Source organism: Vulpes lagopus, chromosome 14, assembly GCF_018345385.1.
Source record: "Vulpes lagopus strain Blue_001 chromosome 14, ASM1834538v1, whole genome shotgun sequence".
Lineage (NCBI taxonomy): Eukaryota > Metazoa > Chordata > Mammalia > Carnivora > Canidae > Vulpes > Vulpes lagopus.
Window position 1 is genome coordinate 28,235,665 of NC_054837.1, and position 17,822 is coordinate 28,253,486.

Sequence of the window (17,822 nt, forward strand, 5' to 3'; positions counted from 1 at the left end):
AGAGTGGACATGGGGGAAAGATAAGAGATGGATTCAGTTTGGGTCATAGCAAACTAATGACCTGGCAGGGTACCAGACATCATCAGGCTGGAGACTGATTTGCACATGAGACTGATTTGCACATGTTCTCAGTGTTGAGAACACAGGTGTGCTGAGACGGGCGAGAGTTGCCCTGCACAAGCACAGGGTCAGAATTGGGGTCTAGGGGACTTCCAGTGGCATGGGGCAGGGACATGGGGGCCAAGGAGGGTGGCTGGAGATGGGAGAGAAATCCAGAGGTGGGATTGTCAAGCAGAACCAAGTCACCAGTGAGAAGAAGCAATACTGTCAGGGTGGGAGCCCCTTTGTGGGCTTTGATACAGAAAGGTGATCCTGGAGAGAGTGGTGTCGGGATGTAATGGGATGGCAAAGGTTGATGCAGGGGAGATGGAGATGAGGGGTGTCTGGTGCCAGGGGCTCTACTGGTCTCAGTTGTTGGGGTTCCAAGTGACAGACACAACTCAATCTAGCTTAAGCTGCAAAGGGGATCTATGAGTTCATGTGACTAAAATGTCTGGGGCTCGCAGAGCCAGGCAGCAGGCTGGTGGGCAGAGAAGTACAATATCCATGGACGATGATGAAGTCAGGGGAGTTTAAATGAGAGTTTGTGTTGCCGAAGAGGAACGGCCAGCACTTCTGGAGGGGCAGCTCCAGGCTAGGCACCGAGGTCGAGGTCGGTGCTCACTGAGTCAGCCTTCCATCCTCCCAGAGCAGAGTGGGAGGAACCCCAGAGCCCACGGTGGGTGGAGTTGCCGAGGCCCACGTTTTCCTGATCAGCTATCTTTTTGACCTTTTCTGAAACTTCTCTGCTTTGGGTATACCATATTTTTTACTTAAAACCAGAGTTGTTTTCTGCTCTGCTGAGTGCCGTCAATATTTTCATTTTCATCCCAAATTACTGAAAGTTGCTTTTTACTGGTCACACAGTTTCAGAAAGAAAAATTTCCTCTCCAGTAAAATATAAATGTGGTTTTTGCAAAGCACTCCCATGGCTCCCACCACACTGAGAACTAGCACAGAAAGTTTCCATCTGCCAGGTAAAGTGTTTTGGGGGCAGGGGAATTATGGCCAGTAGCTGCCCAGAGGACCTCAGGATAGCTGTGGACCTGGCCCATGGCCAACCCTAGGAGCCTAACAATGGAGAGTCCAGCCTGAGATAAGCTGCAGCCCAGCATGGGAGACTGGGTATCAGTGCCCTCAGCCAATAGATGCTTGATGGGCTTCTGCTCTAGGTCAGGTGTCACATGAGACTCTGGGGACACAGGCCTTGCTTTCCTGGAGCCTAACTGCTAGTATGGAAAGAGAAGTAATAAATGGTCACACACAAAAAATCCTGATTAGAAACTGTAAAAAACAGAGGTTATAAAATTGAGAAGGGGTCTGATTTAGATTTTAGGGGTCAAGGAAGAGGGCCTCTCTGAGAAAGGGACATTTCAGCTGAGGCTCAAGCAGGCATAGAAGTGAGCCAAGCTCAGAGTTGGGAGAAGAGTAGTGCATGTTGAGGGAAGAGCCTATGTGAATACTGAGCCTGGGGACAGTGCAGAGCATTGGAGGAAGAGAAGGGCAATCAGCATGGCTGGAGTGTGGTGAGCAGGTCATGGGGAAGGAGATTAGATCAACTCCCACAGGGCTGTGTATGTCATAGGAAGGATCTTGGATTTTTATCCAAAAAGCAGGGGGCTGTGATATGATCAGGTGCTGGGATCAGAGTTAAGGGTTTCTTAGGTCTGCTCAGGCTACTGGTTGGAGAATGCACTGGAAGAACTGGGTCCAGGGAGAGCAATCTATGAGGAGACTGTTGTAGTCTTCTGGGTGACAGGATGAAGGCTTGGACTGGGGTGGTAGAAGAGGAAGAAATGAATAGCATATGTGGGGAGAGGAGAGCCAGACGGGCTCCAGAATCATGGATGGGGAAAGAATCAGAAGGTTCACTCTTAGGAGGTTACGCAGTGGTCATGAGCTCTCCTTGGACCTCTCAGTATCTGAGGAAGTCTCCAGTCGGGAGCTCCTAAGGCACCTGAAGCAGACAGAAGACTGAGCAGAGTAGGCAGTCTGGAATCCAAACCGTGGGATTCCTGGATATAGCATTTGAAGCACCACCCCCTCCACACACATCCCATACATCACCCTGCAGCCTTTGGAGTGCAGACTTCCCCAGGGCACTTAACCAGAAAATGGTGGAATTTAGGGAGGCTTCTGAATTCCAAGAGGCGGTGTCCTTTGTCCAGATTTGGAGTTGGGAAATGCACAAGGCCTCATAGAACAGATGAAAAGACAGTGGACTGAGAGCAGGAGAGTTTGAGTTCTCTACTCCCAAGTGCACTGAAACCTTGAACAAACCCATCTCAGAAACGCTCCCATGTCTGAAAGAGTGGGGAGATCAGACCAGGTAACCCCTTTGGACTCTAACCTTTCCTGAGCTCCTGAAACCCATTATGAAAAAATCTGAGTATTTATCCAAGGTGTATTATTGGAGAGAGATCATTTTATTTTACTTTGAAAAGTGTAAAAATAGAAAAGAATACAAATATTATCAAGTACTTAGATAATCATCATCTTGAATAAACAGCTATTAACATTTTGTCATGTTTTCCTCAAATCTGTTTTTTTTATTTTTTTAAGATTTTATTTATTTATTCATGAGAGATGCAGAGAGAGAGGCAGAGACATAAGCAGAGGGAGAAGCAGGCTCCCCCGGAGGCAAGGAGCCGATGCGGGACTTGATCCTGGACTCCAGGATCACGCCCTGAGCCAAAGGCAGACACTCAACTGCTGAGCCACCCAGGCATCCCTTCCTCAAATCTTTATGTAATTTAAAAAAATGTTTCTCAGGGGCACTTGGTGCCTCAGTCGGTTAGGCATCTGCCTTTGGCTCAGGTCATGATCCCAGGGTGCTGGGATGGAGCCCTGCATTGGGCTACCTGCTCAGCGGGGAGTCTGCTTCTCCCTTTCCCTGCTTGTACTCTCCCTCTCTGTCAAATAAATAAAATCTTAAAGAAAGGCTGTTTTTCAGATAGCACTCAGGTGTTTTTTGACTCCTTCCATTGTTGGCTCTTACCCACCTACCTGCAGGGCAACCACCATCATGAATTTGGTGTCTCCTTCCAGTCGATTTGTTTTTATGTTTGTCCTCCCTGGTGTTCATTGAGCTTCCTGGATCTACATGTTTATATTTTTCCATTAAATTGTGAAGTTTTGGGACTCCTGGGCAGTGGTTGAGTGTCTGCCTTCGGCTTAGGGCATGATCCCAGAGTCCCGGGATCGAGTCCCACATTGGGCTCTCTGCATGGAACCTGCTTTTTCCTCTGCCTGTGTCTCTGCCTCTCTCTGTGTGTGTCTCTCATGAATAAATAAATAAAATCTTTTTTAAAAAATTGCAAAGTATTTTTCAGCCCATTATTTGTCCAAATTCTTTCTGCCCCAGTTGCTCATCTTTTGGTACATGACGTACATGTGTATTAGATCACTTGATATTGTCCCTAAGGCTCTATTTTTCCCCCTTGCCTTTTTTTCTCACCATGTTTCCACCTGATATTTTCTGTTGCTGTGTCTTTAAGGTCACTGATATTTTGTCCTATGGTATCTAATCAGCTTTGAGCCCATTTTGATTTATATATATATATAAATATATATTATATATATATATGATTTGAGCCCATTTTGATTTATATATATATATAAATATATATTATATATATGATTTATATATATGATTTTTATATATATATAAATATATTATATATATATATGATTTATATATATATATTTTTTCCATTTCTTTATTAAGAGTCTCTGAAAAAAAAAAAGAGTCTCTGTTTGGGGCATCTGGGTGGTTCAGTGGTTGAGCATCTGCCTTTGGCTTACGTCGTGATCCTGGGGTCCTGAAATCGAGTCCGGCACTGGGCTCCCTGCAGGGAGCCTGCTTCTTCCTCTGCCTATGTCTCTGTCTCTCTGTGGGTCTCTCGAATAAATAAATAAAATCTGAAAAAAAAAAGAGGCTCTATTTGTTCCCTCATTAAGCTCATATTTTCTTTGAAATCCTTGAACATATTTATAATAGCTATTCACAGGTCTTTGTTGGCCAATTCTATTATCTCTGTCCATTTTAAGCTGGTAAGCTAATGTTTCCACTGGTTATAGGTCATGTTTTTCTGCTTTATCTGTCTAGTAATTTTTTTTTTAATTTTTTTGTTAACTTTTATTTATTTATGATAGTCACAGAGAGAGAGAGAGAGGCAGAGACATAGGCAAAGGGAGAAGCAGGCTCCATGCACTGGGAGCCCGACGTGGGATTCGATTCCGGGTCTCCAGGATCGCGCCCTGGGCCAAAGGCAGGCGCTAAACCGCCGCGCCACCCAGGGATCCCTATCTAGTAATTTTTTACTGCATGCTGTGTATTTATAAATGCTACATTATTGAGTGTTTTTTGTTCTTCCTAATAGAGTTTGAGTTTTATTCCAATAGGCAGTCAATTTACATGGGCATCTGCTTGATCTTTTCAAGGCTTCTTTTAAAGTGTATTTGGGACAGATCTAAGGTAGTTCTTACTATACAGCTAGATTATACCTACTAATATGGCATTACCTTTCTGGAATTTCTACTGAATGCTCAGGGTATTCAACAAGATATTTCTACTTTGGATGTTTGGAACTCACATATCTCCCAACCTTGCCTTGTGTCATCTCTGGTAGTTTTTCAGCTGTTTAGAATTCAGCTAAAGTTTGATTTTTTGGAGCTCCTTCTCTGTAGAGCTTCCATTTCTCAGGTACTTTGCCATGCAAATTCTTGAGGGAGGGAGGCTCAATAGCCTTGAGCTATGGTCTTTGCTGCTACAGTCCAGAAAGTACTCTAGGCAGAAAGCCAGGGTGAGTGTGGGGCTCACCTTACCTGTTTCTCTTCTCTCAGGGACCGCAGTAAATTTCATATGTTTTATCCAGTTTTGTAGTTTTTTTTATGGCAAGAGGCCTAATCTTTTTTTTTTTTAATTTTTATTTATTTATGATAGTCACACACACACACACACACACACACAGAGAGAGAGAGAGAGAGAGAGAGAGAGAGAGGCAGAGACATAGGCAGAGGGAGAAGCAGGCTCCATGCACCAGGAGCCCGACGTGGGATTCGATCCCGGGTCTCCAGGATCGTGCCCTGGGCCAAAGGCAGGCGCCAAACCGCTGCACCACCCAGGGATCCCAAGAGGCCTAATCTTCTACCAGTTATTCTATCATGACCAGAAAGAGAAATCCTATTCTTTAGTATGTTTACACTTCCACTTTATACTTATCTAAAACAGCATATAGTAATATTTTGCATGTATTTTTAAAATTTTACTTAAGTGATATTATATTCATATTCTAATATATCTTCTTTTTAAACTTAACATACATATTTTTTTTGAGAGGGAGAGAGGGTGGGGGAGGGGTAAGGGGAGGGGGAGAGAATCTTAAGCAGACTCCATGCCCAGTACAGACCCCAAAGGTGGGGCTCAATCTTACAACACCTAAGATCACAACCTGAGCCAAAATCAAGAGTCAGACACTTAACCAATTGAGCCACCCAGGTACCCCCAAACTTAGCATATTTTTAATTTTTTAAAAGATGTATTTACTTATTTGAGAAAGAGAATGCATGAGCACATGCACAGGGCAGGGCAGAGGGATAAAATCTTTAAGTAGACTCCCCACTGAACACAAAGCCCAGTGTAGGGCTTGATCTCACAACACATGAGATCATGACCTGAGCCAAAAACAAGAGTTGGACGCTCAGCCAACTGAGCCACCAAGGCACCCCTCAACATATTTGTAAAGACCTATCCACATTTATGTATTTATTCAGTCACTTAAATATTTGTTTTTGAGTGTGTATTAAGTGCAAGATACTGGGTGTGCCATTTGCCTGAGATGGAAAAAGTTCTCTCATGGAGCTTAGAGTCTGGGGGTGGAGGCAGATGATAAACAGATAAACAAGTTCATATATAATGTCACCAATAAGTGCAATAAAGAAAAATGAGGGGCATCTGGCTGGATCAGTCAGTAGAGCGTGCGACTCTTGATCTCAGGGCTGTGAATTTGAGCCCCACGTTGGGTGTAGAGATTACTTTAAAAATCTTAAACAAAAAGAAAGGAAAAAAATGAAGGACGATGTAAGTGGATGCAGTGTGACTGAGGAAGGGCGACCAGATAAGGTCTCAATGGAGGTGATATTTGAGCAGAAGCCTGACCTAAGTGAAGGTGTGAACCATACAGATGTCTGGGGGAAGACATTTCCAGGAAGAAAGCCTGAGTAGGCTGGAAAAAAAAAAAAAAAAAACCATGTGAAGGTTTTGTTTTGTTTTGTTTTTTTGTTTTTACGTGTGAAGGTTTTAAGGAAGAGCATGACATGATCTCATTTATATTTGAGAAAGTTCTTTCAAGTTGCTGGATGGAGAATGGATATTGGGAGGAGGTTAGAGGCTGCTGTAGTAATCCAGGCAACAGATAGCAAGAAATGATGGGGAGAAGTGGTCTTTATTGGAAAGTAGTTTACAGGTGGGGCCAACGAAATTTACTGTTAGGTTAGTATTGAATGAGGAGAGAGACATTTAAAGAACGATGCCAAAGTTATTGGCCTAAGGAACTAGACAAATGAAATGCCCTAAACTGAGATGGGGACTTTTTGGGTTGCAATTGAGTAATTCTGCTTTGAACATGCCAGGTATAGAAGATGCCTTTTAGATAACTAAGGGTGGATGTCCTTAGTTGAGGTTGGGATCAGAGATAGTGTTTCTGTATAATTCATGTACAGATGGCTTTTAAAGCTATTTCTCTGAGGGACACCTGGGTGGCTCAGTGGCTAAGCATCTGACTTCGGCTCAGGTTTTTATCCTGGAGTACTGTGATCGAGTCCCACATCAGGCTCCCTTCATGGAGCCTGCATCTTCCTCTGCCGATGTCTCTGCCTCTGTCTCTCTCCCTCTGTGTCTCTCATGAATAAATAAAAAATAAAATCTTTTAAAAATAAATAAATAAATAAATAAATAAAGCTATTCCTCTGAATGAGAAGCCCTAGGAACTGAGTGCGAAGAAGAGACACCTGAGCCTTAGGAATGTCAATACTTAAATATATGGTCTTTCTCTTAATGGAATCCAGCAAAAGAGACTAATAAGAAGTAACCATTGGGGTGGGAGGAAAACTGGGAGAGTATGGAGTCCCAGAAGCCAGTGAAGGAAGGATTGATCTACTGTGTTCAGTACTGCCAAGTGGATACCTGTGGATGTCATCAGTGATACACAGTAATGAAGCTCATTCATTTTAACTGCTATATAGTATTCCATTCCATGACTAGAGAAGGCTCATTCTTCTATCTCCCACCATTTAGGTGGACATTTGCAGTGATCATTCTTAAACATATCACTGATTTGAGCACATGGAGAGGGGTTCTCTTTGGAGACTTTTTCGGGATAGAATCACTAGATTATTAAGGAAAGATATGTACAGCTTTAACTTGACAAAACAGTGTCAGATTAGTTCCCAAAATGGTGGTGCCAGTGTCAATTACTGTGTTTAGTGTTCAAGACCCCATTGCTTCACATCTTTACCAACATTTGCTATTGCAGACTTTAGAATTCTTGCCATTCACATTTTCCTGAGTCCTAGTGAGGTTGTGTGTCTCTGCCATTTGGGTGACCTGCCTGTTAATATTCATTGACCAATTTTCAATGGAGTCATCTTTTTTTTTTTCTAATTTGTATGATTTCTTTATATATTCTGGATGCTAAACCTCTATTAAGTACATTATGTGACTGTGGTGTGTGTGTGTGTGTGTGAGAGAGAGAGAGAGAGAGAGAGAAACATAAAAGCTTTTAGTTTTGATGAATCAAATCTATCCATTTGTTTTGTTTTGTGTCTTATTTAAGCAACCTTTCCCTATTTGAAGATCATGAAGACACTTGCCTATATTTTTGTTGTAATACTTTTAAAGTTTTTTTTTTTAATGTATATATGTTACAGTTAATGCATCTGAAATTTATTCTGTGTAGGGTGTGAGGTAGGGATCTTTTATGTTTGTTGGTTGGTTTCCTATTGTGAAGGCCAGATGTCCTGACCTCTCTAGCCCTTTCCCATTGATCTGTACTGCCACCACCATCACATTCAGTTTCCTACAGGGGTATGGGTCTGGTCGGGCTCTCTTTTCCTGTTCCGCTGATCATATTGCCCATTCTTGGACTCATACCCCAAAGTCTTCATTATTGAACTTTATAGAAGTTTGATATCTGGTAGGGTAAGTTGGGCAAAGGGAGGATTATTTGCTTTTTTGCTTTGAAGTCATTTGTCTTTAAACAACTGTCCAAAAAAAAAAAAAAACAACTGTCCATAGTAGACTTAAAATAGCACTGGCTGAACTTAGGAAAATCTATTTGCTACTCACATTTCAAGAACTGATCTGTGGCATGAAGTGGGGCGGGGGGGTGGGCCTCACTTTTCTGTGAAACTCTGGGTACTTTTACTTTTGGCTTTCCACACCCCTGCCCTGCCAACTCTCACCTCCGGTTTTTCAGGTTGTGATGTCTCTGAACCATGGGGCCGCTCTTCCGGTATTTACACGTGGTGGGTATTTTGTGACTGGGCTGCGGTACCAAGTTCATTGGTTATTGCCATCCAGACCATAGTGACAGGCCTGATGGCTTCTGGGGTTTCCTGTTGCCTCACCAGCACTGAGACCCTGCATTCCAAAAATAAAAGCACAAGAAACCACCGTGACCTCACGGTCTCTGCTTGCATGGTGCTCTGAGTGCCAGGACACTGCACCCCTGTGGCCCGGCCCAGGCCCACTCCCTGCCAGAGCAATGTGAGGTCCGCATGGTCTGGACGCGCTCAGAGGGCCTGGTCTGAGCGCTCGCTCTCTCCCCACTTCCTCTAGGCCACCTCCCGCAGGGCCAGAGTGGCTCCGGCCGAAAGGATGAGCAAGTTCCTGAAGCACTTCACTGTCGTTGGGGACGATTACCATGCCTGGAATGTCAACTATAAGAAATGGGAGAATGAGGAGGATGATGAAGAGGAGGAGCAGCCGCCACCAACAGCTGCCTCGGGCGAGGAGGGCAGAGCCGACCCCACTGCGGCCCCCACGCCCAGGCCCCCCCTCGACTTCAGGGCCACATTAAGGAAGCTCTTCAGCTCCCACAGGTTTCAGGTAGGTGGGCAGAGGCCCAAGAGGCTGGGGTGGGGCAGAGCCATCAGCCAGGAGTCACGAGGCGAGTGTGGGGGCCTGTCACTGCCCTGTTCCTTCCATGTGTGTCTCCCGGGTACGAACCATGGCTCAGGTGCCCGCATGGCGCCAGGCGGATCCCATGTCGTCAGGGAGAAAACCAGTCATGGACCAAAGTAGGTGAGAGGTCTCCCACCTGACAAGTGAGTAAACAAGATGTGGTCTGTCCGTACCTGGCCGTGAAGAGGAATGAAGCACTGACTCCTACCATGAGTGGATGAACCTGGAGAACATGACACTCAGCGGAAGAGGTCAGGCACAAAAGACCACATACTGTAGGATTCCATTTATGTGAAATGTCCACAAGAGACAAATCCACAGAGATAGACAGCACAGGTGGTTACAGGTCGAAGGGAAGGCAGGATGGCAAGGGACCACTTCACGCCCACAGGTTGCCATGTGAGGTCATGAAGACATTACAGAGCTACATGGTGGTGGCAATTGCACCCCCTGGGGAATGTGCCCCTGCCCCTGAGCTATGTGCCAACTTGAAAATGATTCAGATTTTGTTATGGTAAATTTTATGTTATGCAGATTTTAGTGTACCTGCTCATAAAAATAAACGAAAGCGAAGATATTGGAGGCAGAAAAAACGTTCCTGCACTCACTCAGCCAACACAGAGGGCCTGCCCTGAGTGGAACAAGGCCAAGAGGGTCCTGTGCCTTACAGACTTATCACCACAGGGGCTTCAGTCTCTTATCTCGTGGAGCCCGGTGTCGCCCACCACCGACCTCCTGGTGCACGTACAGGAGAACCTGAGAAGGACACGCAGACTTCAGAGAACAGTGAGGGGTTCGGTGTCTATTGGCATCTGACTTTGAAGCACAAGTGCGGGTTGAGTCTGATGGGCGCTGTCTTAGCCCCCAGCCCTCAACTGGGCAGGCGGGTGTCTGGAAACCTGTTCTGAGAGGCCCAGGTGAATGCAGGAGACCCAGGGACACTAGGGAATCACGCAGCCTCTTGTCAGCCCAGGTCCCAAAGTGGAATCATTCTGGGGACCCTGTTGCAGGTGTCCTCCTGAACTGAAATAAACCAGCACCCCCCAGAGCTGACTTCCCTTCTGGAAGCAGAAACAGCCCTTGCCCCTCCCATCACTTGTCTTTGTTCCAGGGTAAAATAGAAAAAAAATTTTATTTTGGTCTTTTCCTTGCTTTCACGTAGCATAGAGAAATGAAACAGGCCAAACAGCCCAGCAGGCTCAGTGCATTCCTATGTGTCTGTGACAGGAAAGGAAATGTGGTATTAAGTTGTTGGGGTTGAAATCCCAAACCCTCAATTTCAGAAGCAGAAAGACAGAGCCAGTTTCCTTCCAGCTGCAAGGGGAACCCTGGACCTCCCTGCTCGGGGAGGGCCTTCATCTCCTGATTGGGTCACGGGGCTGCCCCCTGAGCCAGGACCTCTAAGGACACTCCTACTGGAGAAGATGACTGACCATTGAAACATAAGTAGGGCTGCTTAGTCATTCACTTGACAGTTGCTTCTCGAGCACCCACTGTTGTGGGGGGATAGAGTGTCAAGCATGGCAGATATACCCCGTCACTCTCAGAGGATCCATGGCCTGTGGAGAGGCAGGCGCTCCAGGTGCTGTCGCCCAGATGATGCTGGTTACAAGTGAAGAGAAACCCTCTGTAGGGAAACAGAAGGGGGCTCTAAGAGATCCTAGGGGTAGGGAGACACCTGACCTAGGATTGGGTGTCAGGGGATGTGTCATGGAGGAGATGACATTTCCTCTAACACCTGAAGGTTGGGCCAGGCTCTGAATGGGAAGGGGAGGAGCTTGCCAGGCAGAGGGGCTGCCTTTGCAGAGGATCTGCCACATTCCTGGAATTGAGAAGGGTCTACATGGCTGATGTGTATAGCAATTAGAGGGATAACTTGGCAAGAGAGGAGGTGCTAGGAGGTCATCTGTGGGCAGTGGGTGGCCATGGAAAATCTAAATGTATGGGTGGGATGGAGTCACACAACCTGATTTGTAGAGGGGCTTAGGGAGACCACTATGGAGCTGGGGATTTCAGTTCAGGGGTTTGATCTCAGCCAGTAGAATCAACGTGCAAGAAGATTCTGGTATCCCTTTCTTGGATGCATTCTCTACCTGTTTCCATGGTTTGAAGCAGCCTAGGAGACCTGATATATAGTTAATTGCCATCACTTCTCACACAGAATGGTACAAGCAAGGGAGAGAATGTGGGGTGTGTTGGGCTGCTGTGGAATCCATGGGTGGACAGCGTAGCTGAGCCAGTGGAGGACACTCAGAAAGGTCAAGGATCTTCACTTCATTACCTGCTCACTATGGCTGGGCCCTGTACTAAGCACCCCTTGCACATTACCTCATATCATGCTACCACTGTCGTTCTACGGTGGAAAATTTGGTCGACCCCATTTTCTCCAAGAGGATGTTAAAGCCTAGAGTTAACACCGGAGGCTGATCAGTCTTGAGAGATGCCCAAGGTCTAGGCTAGTGTGAGAGGCGGCCCAGGGCTGCAGCCCCAGAGCCTGTACTCCGTAGAGCTGCAGAGGCCTGGCCCTCTTTGCCTCGTCTGGATTTGGAACTAACCAGCTCACCTGAATTCTCAGCATTTCTCTTTGTGATGTGACTCCCCTCAGAAATAGTGCTGCCTTCGGAAGTGGCAAATTCAGGTTCTGGGGATTAGTTGACAGAGGCCAGGACTGGGCCCCACACATTGTGACCTTAGGTCTGTTTTAATTGAGGCTTTTCTTGAGAAAATGACGTAAAGTCGATCATTTTAAAGTGCATAATTCAGCGGCATTTATTTAGCACATTCACAATGCTGTGCAACCACCACCACCACCATCTCGTTCCAGAATGCTTCCATCACCCCAAAAGGAGAGCCAGTACCCATTAAACAATAAGCCCCTGGCCCCTGATAACCGCTTATCCACTTTCTAGGTGTACAGACTCACCTGTCCTGGACTCTTCATATAAATGGAATCAGACAATGTGTGGTCTCTGTGTCCGGCTTCTTTCCTCAGCATCGTGTCTTCTCCAGTCGTTCAGGTTGTAGCTCGTATCAGGGCGTCTTCCTTTTTATGGCTGAAAAGGAAGAAGCCATAAAATGTTTTTAATGTCTGTGCGCCTTGTTCTTAGACCAGATGAGCTCTCACATCCCTTTAGCTCTAAAATAAAACCAAGGATGAAGGAAGGGAGGAAGGGAGAGAAGAAGAGAGAAGAGAAGAAAATCAAGCTGCCAGAGGCTTGAATCTTTACTGAGCTACTGAATTTGGATACGTATGAAAAACTTCATTACAAAGCAATTTGCCATGTAATTTTCACAGTAAACCATGTCCTCAAACACTTTAATTACTGAAATGATTAGCTATGGGCTGAAATGGTCAAAAGGTTTACAAGTCCGTCTTTACTGGGGCCTGTTCCCTTCCAACCTGAGGGCACGGGCACTGCCAAGGAAATGGCAGACGGACACGCGGCATCTACCTAAGAGCAGCAGGTGTAGGACGTGGGGCCCTGAGGGACACAGTGAAGGCCCAGAATTCCCAAGGGAAGAGAAGGATGACACGGTGGCCTTTGGGGTTCTTCCCATTGCTGCCATTTCTGCCACCAAACCCTGTAGCCCCTTGCCCTGCCATTAGAGCCCCTGCCAGCGTGTCCACCGCCTCTGTCACTGTCAATGAGAGCACACAGGCGATGCACCCTGGTCCCCACCGTCCTCCTCCACCAGCAGGTCACAGAGCTGCTGAGATTGTCTTTCCCACACCTCTCCTCGGTCCCCAGGAACTAGGACTCCATCGGCCTGTTACCCCTAATGAGCACAGTGAGCAGGGGCAGGTATTGCCGGCTCCAGGCAGAAGCTATTTCATGCATACAGTGGACATCATCGTAATCTCACTACCCAAAGGAAAGCAGTCCCCAGCGGGCCTTCTGTGACTCAGATCTCTGAGGCAGATCTTTTTAATTATCTATTGAGCATCTGTTCTGGGTATACCCTGGCAAGAAAATCTCCAGAAATAGGAAAATTAAACTTAAATTTTTTTTTTTTTTTTTTTTTTTTTTTTTTTTTTTTTTTTTTGCCATCTAGGAATTAGCAGTTTTGCTTGGGAGATGCTGAGAAACAGTCAATGAATACAAAAGACCAGTGGTGACTGTCACCCATGCAGAGAAGCTCTAGGAGGACAGGAACTGGCTGGGGGGCGAGTGGTGGCCGACGGGCCTAGAAGGCACTCGCCAGTGGGCAGCAGGCTCTCATCCTTGGCATCTTCACCTAATGGTTTCCCTTAAATGTTTCTGGCCCTTCAAGATGAAAGGTCTCACAGTTTCTCGCTCCTTGCCTTGGTCTGCAGGTTATCATCATCTGCCTGGTCATTCTGGATGCCCTCCTGGTATTGGCCGAGCTCATTCTGGACCTGAAGATCATCCAGGGTGACAAGAATAACTATGCCACCAAGGTAGAGTGCCAGCGGCCCCTTACTACAGTTCACATCTATGTTTCCTGAGGTGGGCAGAGGGGGGCAGATTGCACCCACCTGGGAGTAGCAAGTCCTTAATGGACTAAGTCAATTGGGTGCTTTTAACGAAAGAGCAGAGAAAATGTCTTTCTTTCCAAAATTGTAGACAAGCATCTACTATAGAAGGAAACCTTCTCATTTTACTTGATGGCTTGAATCTCGAGTGGTGCTAGACCGCGAAGCTGGGGTGTGTCACTGCTTCTAGAGGGAGGATCTAACCAAGGGCGTGATACCATCCCATGTTTAGCAGCAGATGAGCTATTTCTCACAGCCTGTCAACATTCTGACGTGGTCCCTCTGCTGGAGATCTGCCCACTGGTTTTTCCCCAATTCACAGCTGCTGCCTGAGCCCATCCCAGACATTTGTCCAGCTTTCCCAAGGCAGCTGCTAGCTTTTCTTCTCTGGCCAGCCCAAGTCCTTCCGCAGATGGATGAATATTTTTCCTCTCTCTCCTTTTAACACAATCAGTGACATGCTTGCTGTACTTTTTTTTTTTTTCCTTAAGTTTTTTTTTTGTTTTTTTAATTCATTTTCGAGGGAGAGAGTGTGTGTACAAGCAGGGGGAGCAGGAGGGGCAGAGGGAGAAGCAGACTCCCTGCTGAGTAGGGAGCCCAACGTGGGGCTCAATCCCAGGACCCTGAGACCTGAGCCAAAGGCAGACACTTAACTGATGGAGCCACCCAGGTGCCCCTCACTGTCTTGTGCCTTTTCCCACAACTTTTTTTTTTAATATTATTTATTTATTTATTCATGAGAGACACAGAACATGAGAGAGAGAGAGGCAGAGACACAGGCAGAGGGAGAAGCAGACTCCCCATAGGGAACCCGATGTGGGACTCGATCCCGGGTCTCCAGGATCACAACCCAGGCTGAAGGCAGCACTAAACCGCTGAGCCACCCGGGCTGCCCTCCCACAACTTTTTAAAATGAAAAATGGCAAATACACTTTTTGCTACATTTGCTTTATTTCTCTATATATCCACAAACACACTCATGTATTCTTGACTATTTGAAAGTAAGTTAGACATCAGGACACACATATTGAAGTATTCTTCAATATGCCTCAGAATAAGATCTTTCTCTCACAGAACCGTAATCACATTACCACACCTAAAAAATTATAATTCCATAACCAGTTTATATTCAAATTTCCCTCATTTGTCCCACGAATATGTTATAATGCTTTTTTTCTTTTCAAACCAGACTTCTGACATGATACTTGGTTGTATCTCCTCAGTCTCTTTTAATCTAGAAGAATCCTCCCACCTTGCCCCCTGCCCAGAATCTAGCCAGTCATTTTGTAGGATGTCCCACATTCTGGACTTGTCTGTTTCCCCAGAGGTCCTTCAATTTGTTCATATTCTTACCTTGTCCTTGTTCTGTAACCTCTGTACACCAGAGGTTAGGTCCAGTTAGCAAGGGTCCAGTTAGCACTTTTCAGTGCTTGGCTGATGGGCTGTTTTCCTTATAGCGTGGCATGTCACTATCACTGATACTCAGTGGGATCACTTAAGGTAGTAAATGCTGAGCTGTTCCACTGTCCAGGGGCACTTTCCTGTTGCAGTTATAAATAATCTGCACAGTGACACTTGACTGCCATGTATAGATCCTCCATCCCCAATTAACATCCACCTGATGGTCACTGCCCAAGTCAATGAATACACTGGGGGATGCAAACTGAGATTTCTAGCACTCATTTTACATCTAGTAGGTGGGGTTTTTTGGTGTTTTATTTTTATATATATAAAGAGGAGCTTTCCTTTTTTCCCCATGTTTGTGTGTATCACTAAGGACTCATGGATTATTTTTTTTTATTCAGTGTATTACAATCATAGTTATTCTGTTCAGTGTCCGAATTGCCCCACTAAATTTGGTCACTGTGAGTCTCTTTAAGCTGACTGCTATATCCTTTTAACATGACTACATAGTCTTTGAGCATTTCCTTGCTTTCTGGCCCAATATAATGTCCCAGCTCACTTTGTACTTTCCCTGTCCTAGAATGGAAGTGGTTACTTGAATGAAAACTAGTACTTATAAATCAAGATCTGGCAACCCTCTTTAATTACCATCTACCTTGGTGATCATTTCTAGTCAGTACTTAAGAGTCAGCCTTGGTCTTTAACAATTACATAGAGCTCCATTTGGAGGCACTGTAATGCATTTGACAAGTGCCCTCTAACAGATATTTCTATTCTACAAATGATGTAGAAAGTCTTTTGTCTGCAAATGATGCTGCAGCAAATATTGCTACAACATGCCTTTGTGCACATGTGAGCGAGCATAGCTTTAGGCTAAATTCCTAGCATTGGAATTACTGGGCCAAAGGGCATGGTGGAGGTTTTCAATCCTGCCAATGGGAGCAGAGGGCAGAGCAGAGCCCTTGTCTGCGGTGCCCCAGCTGTAGCCCCAGTTGGAGAAGAGCTCTGGTGGAGTTTGGGATGGGTCAGACGAATGCATTCACTCTCTGGTGCCCGGGCAGGTGCGCTCAGGGCCAGGTCCTCTGTGTGCCGTGCCCCCAGCCTGTGGCCAGCCCTGGATCTGTTCTCACTGTGCCTCCTCTGTCATCTCCAGGTGTTCCACTACTCAAGCTTTGCCATCTTGACGCTTTTTATGATAGAAGTTTTTTTAAAATTATTTGTCTTCCGCTTGGAGTTCTTTCACCACAAGTTTGAAATCCTGGACACCTTTGTGGTGGTGGTTTCCTTCATCCTCGACCTTGTCCTCCTGTTCCAGAAGCATGAGTTTGAGGCTCTTGGGCTGCTGATTCTGCTCCGGCTGTGGCGGGTGGCCCGGATCATCAACGGTATGGCCCCTGCTCGGGGTAGCCACAGAGGGAGTGCTGGGTGGGTGGAGCCTGGGAGTAGACCCCCAGGTCCTGGCTCCATCTCCTCCTGATTAGTGTTTTCCAGAGAAAAATGAAGTGATCTGATTTGGTGTCCCACCACTGCCCCTATGGTTACAAACTAAGACATGCTCAGAGGGACCACTTTTCTCTGTCAGGCCTTATTTTCCTGATTACTAGAAGATATTTATAGAAGAGGCCAGACTAATCTCTGGTTAAGTCCCTCCAGCTTGGTTCCCAGAGCACCTTTGTTTTTAATTTGGTGTTTCCTAAGAACATTCTCCCAAGCCTCATCCCCGGGGGGTGGGGGCAAGGATGCTGAGAAATGCAGCACCCTGGATTCTGCCCCTTGGAGGAAGTCACAGCATTTGTTGGCATGAGGGAGACTCTGAGAACTCTGGGTTCCCCAGATTAACCAAGTGGACACCTCAGGTGGAAATAACCCCTGTTAACATGTTGTAGACTTTGGGTCTAGAGAACACACTTGGGGAGATAATGCTCTACCAGACTTCAGGTAGAGATCCTACTCCTTATTACACACATCCTAGTGGTGCAGAGAGGCTTTGTTTCTGAGAAGCCATGTTTCTGCTGTTAGCTGCTCGGCTCTCAGTGAACTAGTCGGAGGTACTCAAATCCATCTGTGAACCCACCACATCAGAATCACGTCCAGTGCTTCTGGAAGTCTAGGGTAGACCCTCACAGGGTATCTATTTTTGAAGTGCTAGCAGGTGCCTAGGGTGTCCAGCCAGGTCTGGGCATCCCCAGACAAGGGCTCAGCAGGCCAGGCTGTAGGTCATAGGCAAGGAGAGTGAGTGAGACAGGCGTGGAGCCCTCTAACGTGAACACAGGGAGCTGGCAGGTAAAGTGTCATATCTCCAACTCAGGGCTGTGTGAGGGGCTCTGCCTGTGGACACTGTGGGCTCCCCCTGGTTTTAGGAGCCAGTTCAGATCTACTGATGAAAGCCCATTAAGCATATTCATTTGGGCTGTCAAAGGAAACAAAGGAAGCTTTTCACTTATTGAATAAGCTTATACTAATTCATTATTCATTGAACAGAAAAATACTCTGTGCAAAGGTTATGTGCCATTGAGGTAGATGAACCATTACTAACTATGAATGACTCATGAACACAGTTACTACCCATTACTCTATCACACCATGGTGACATTTGCTTTTGCAGATAAAACCAGAAGCCTGAGATTTGTTAATTTTCTT

General features: G+C 46.0%; 1 protein-coding gene across 6 annotated transcripts in view; it reads left to right on the top strand.

The window, feature by feature from the left end:
• HVCN1 (hydrogen voltage gated channel 1) overlaps window positions 1-17,822 on the top strand; it is a 36,975-nt gene that overhangs the window by 15,920 nt on the left and 3,233 nt on the right. For all 6 annotated transcript variants that reach the window (XM_041728481.1, XM_041728482.1, XM_041728484.1 and 3 more), the window contains 3 exons: window positions 8,939-9,208; window positions 13,599-13,703; window positions 16,336-16,567. In XM_041728481.1, the coding sequence (XP_041584415.1) occupies window positions 8,939-9,208; window positions 13,599-13,703; window positions 16,336-16,567 (607 nt within the window). The remainder of the gene's footprint in view (window positions 1-8,938; window positions 9,209-13,598; window positions 13,704-16,335; window positions 16,568-17,822) is intronic.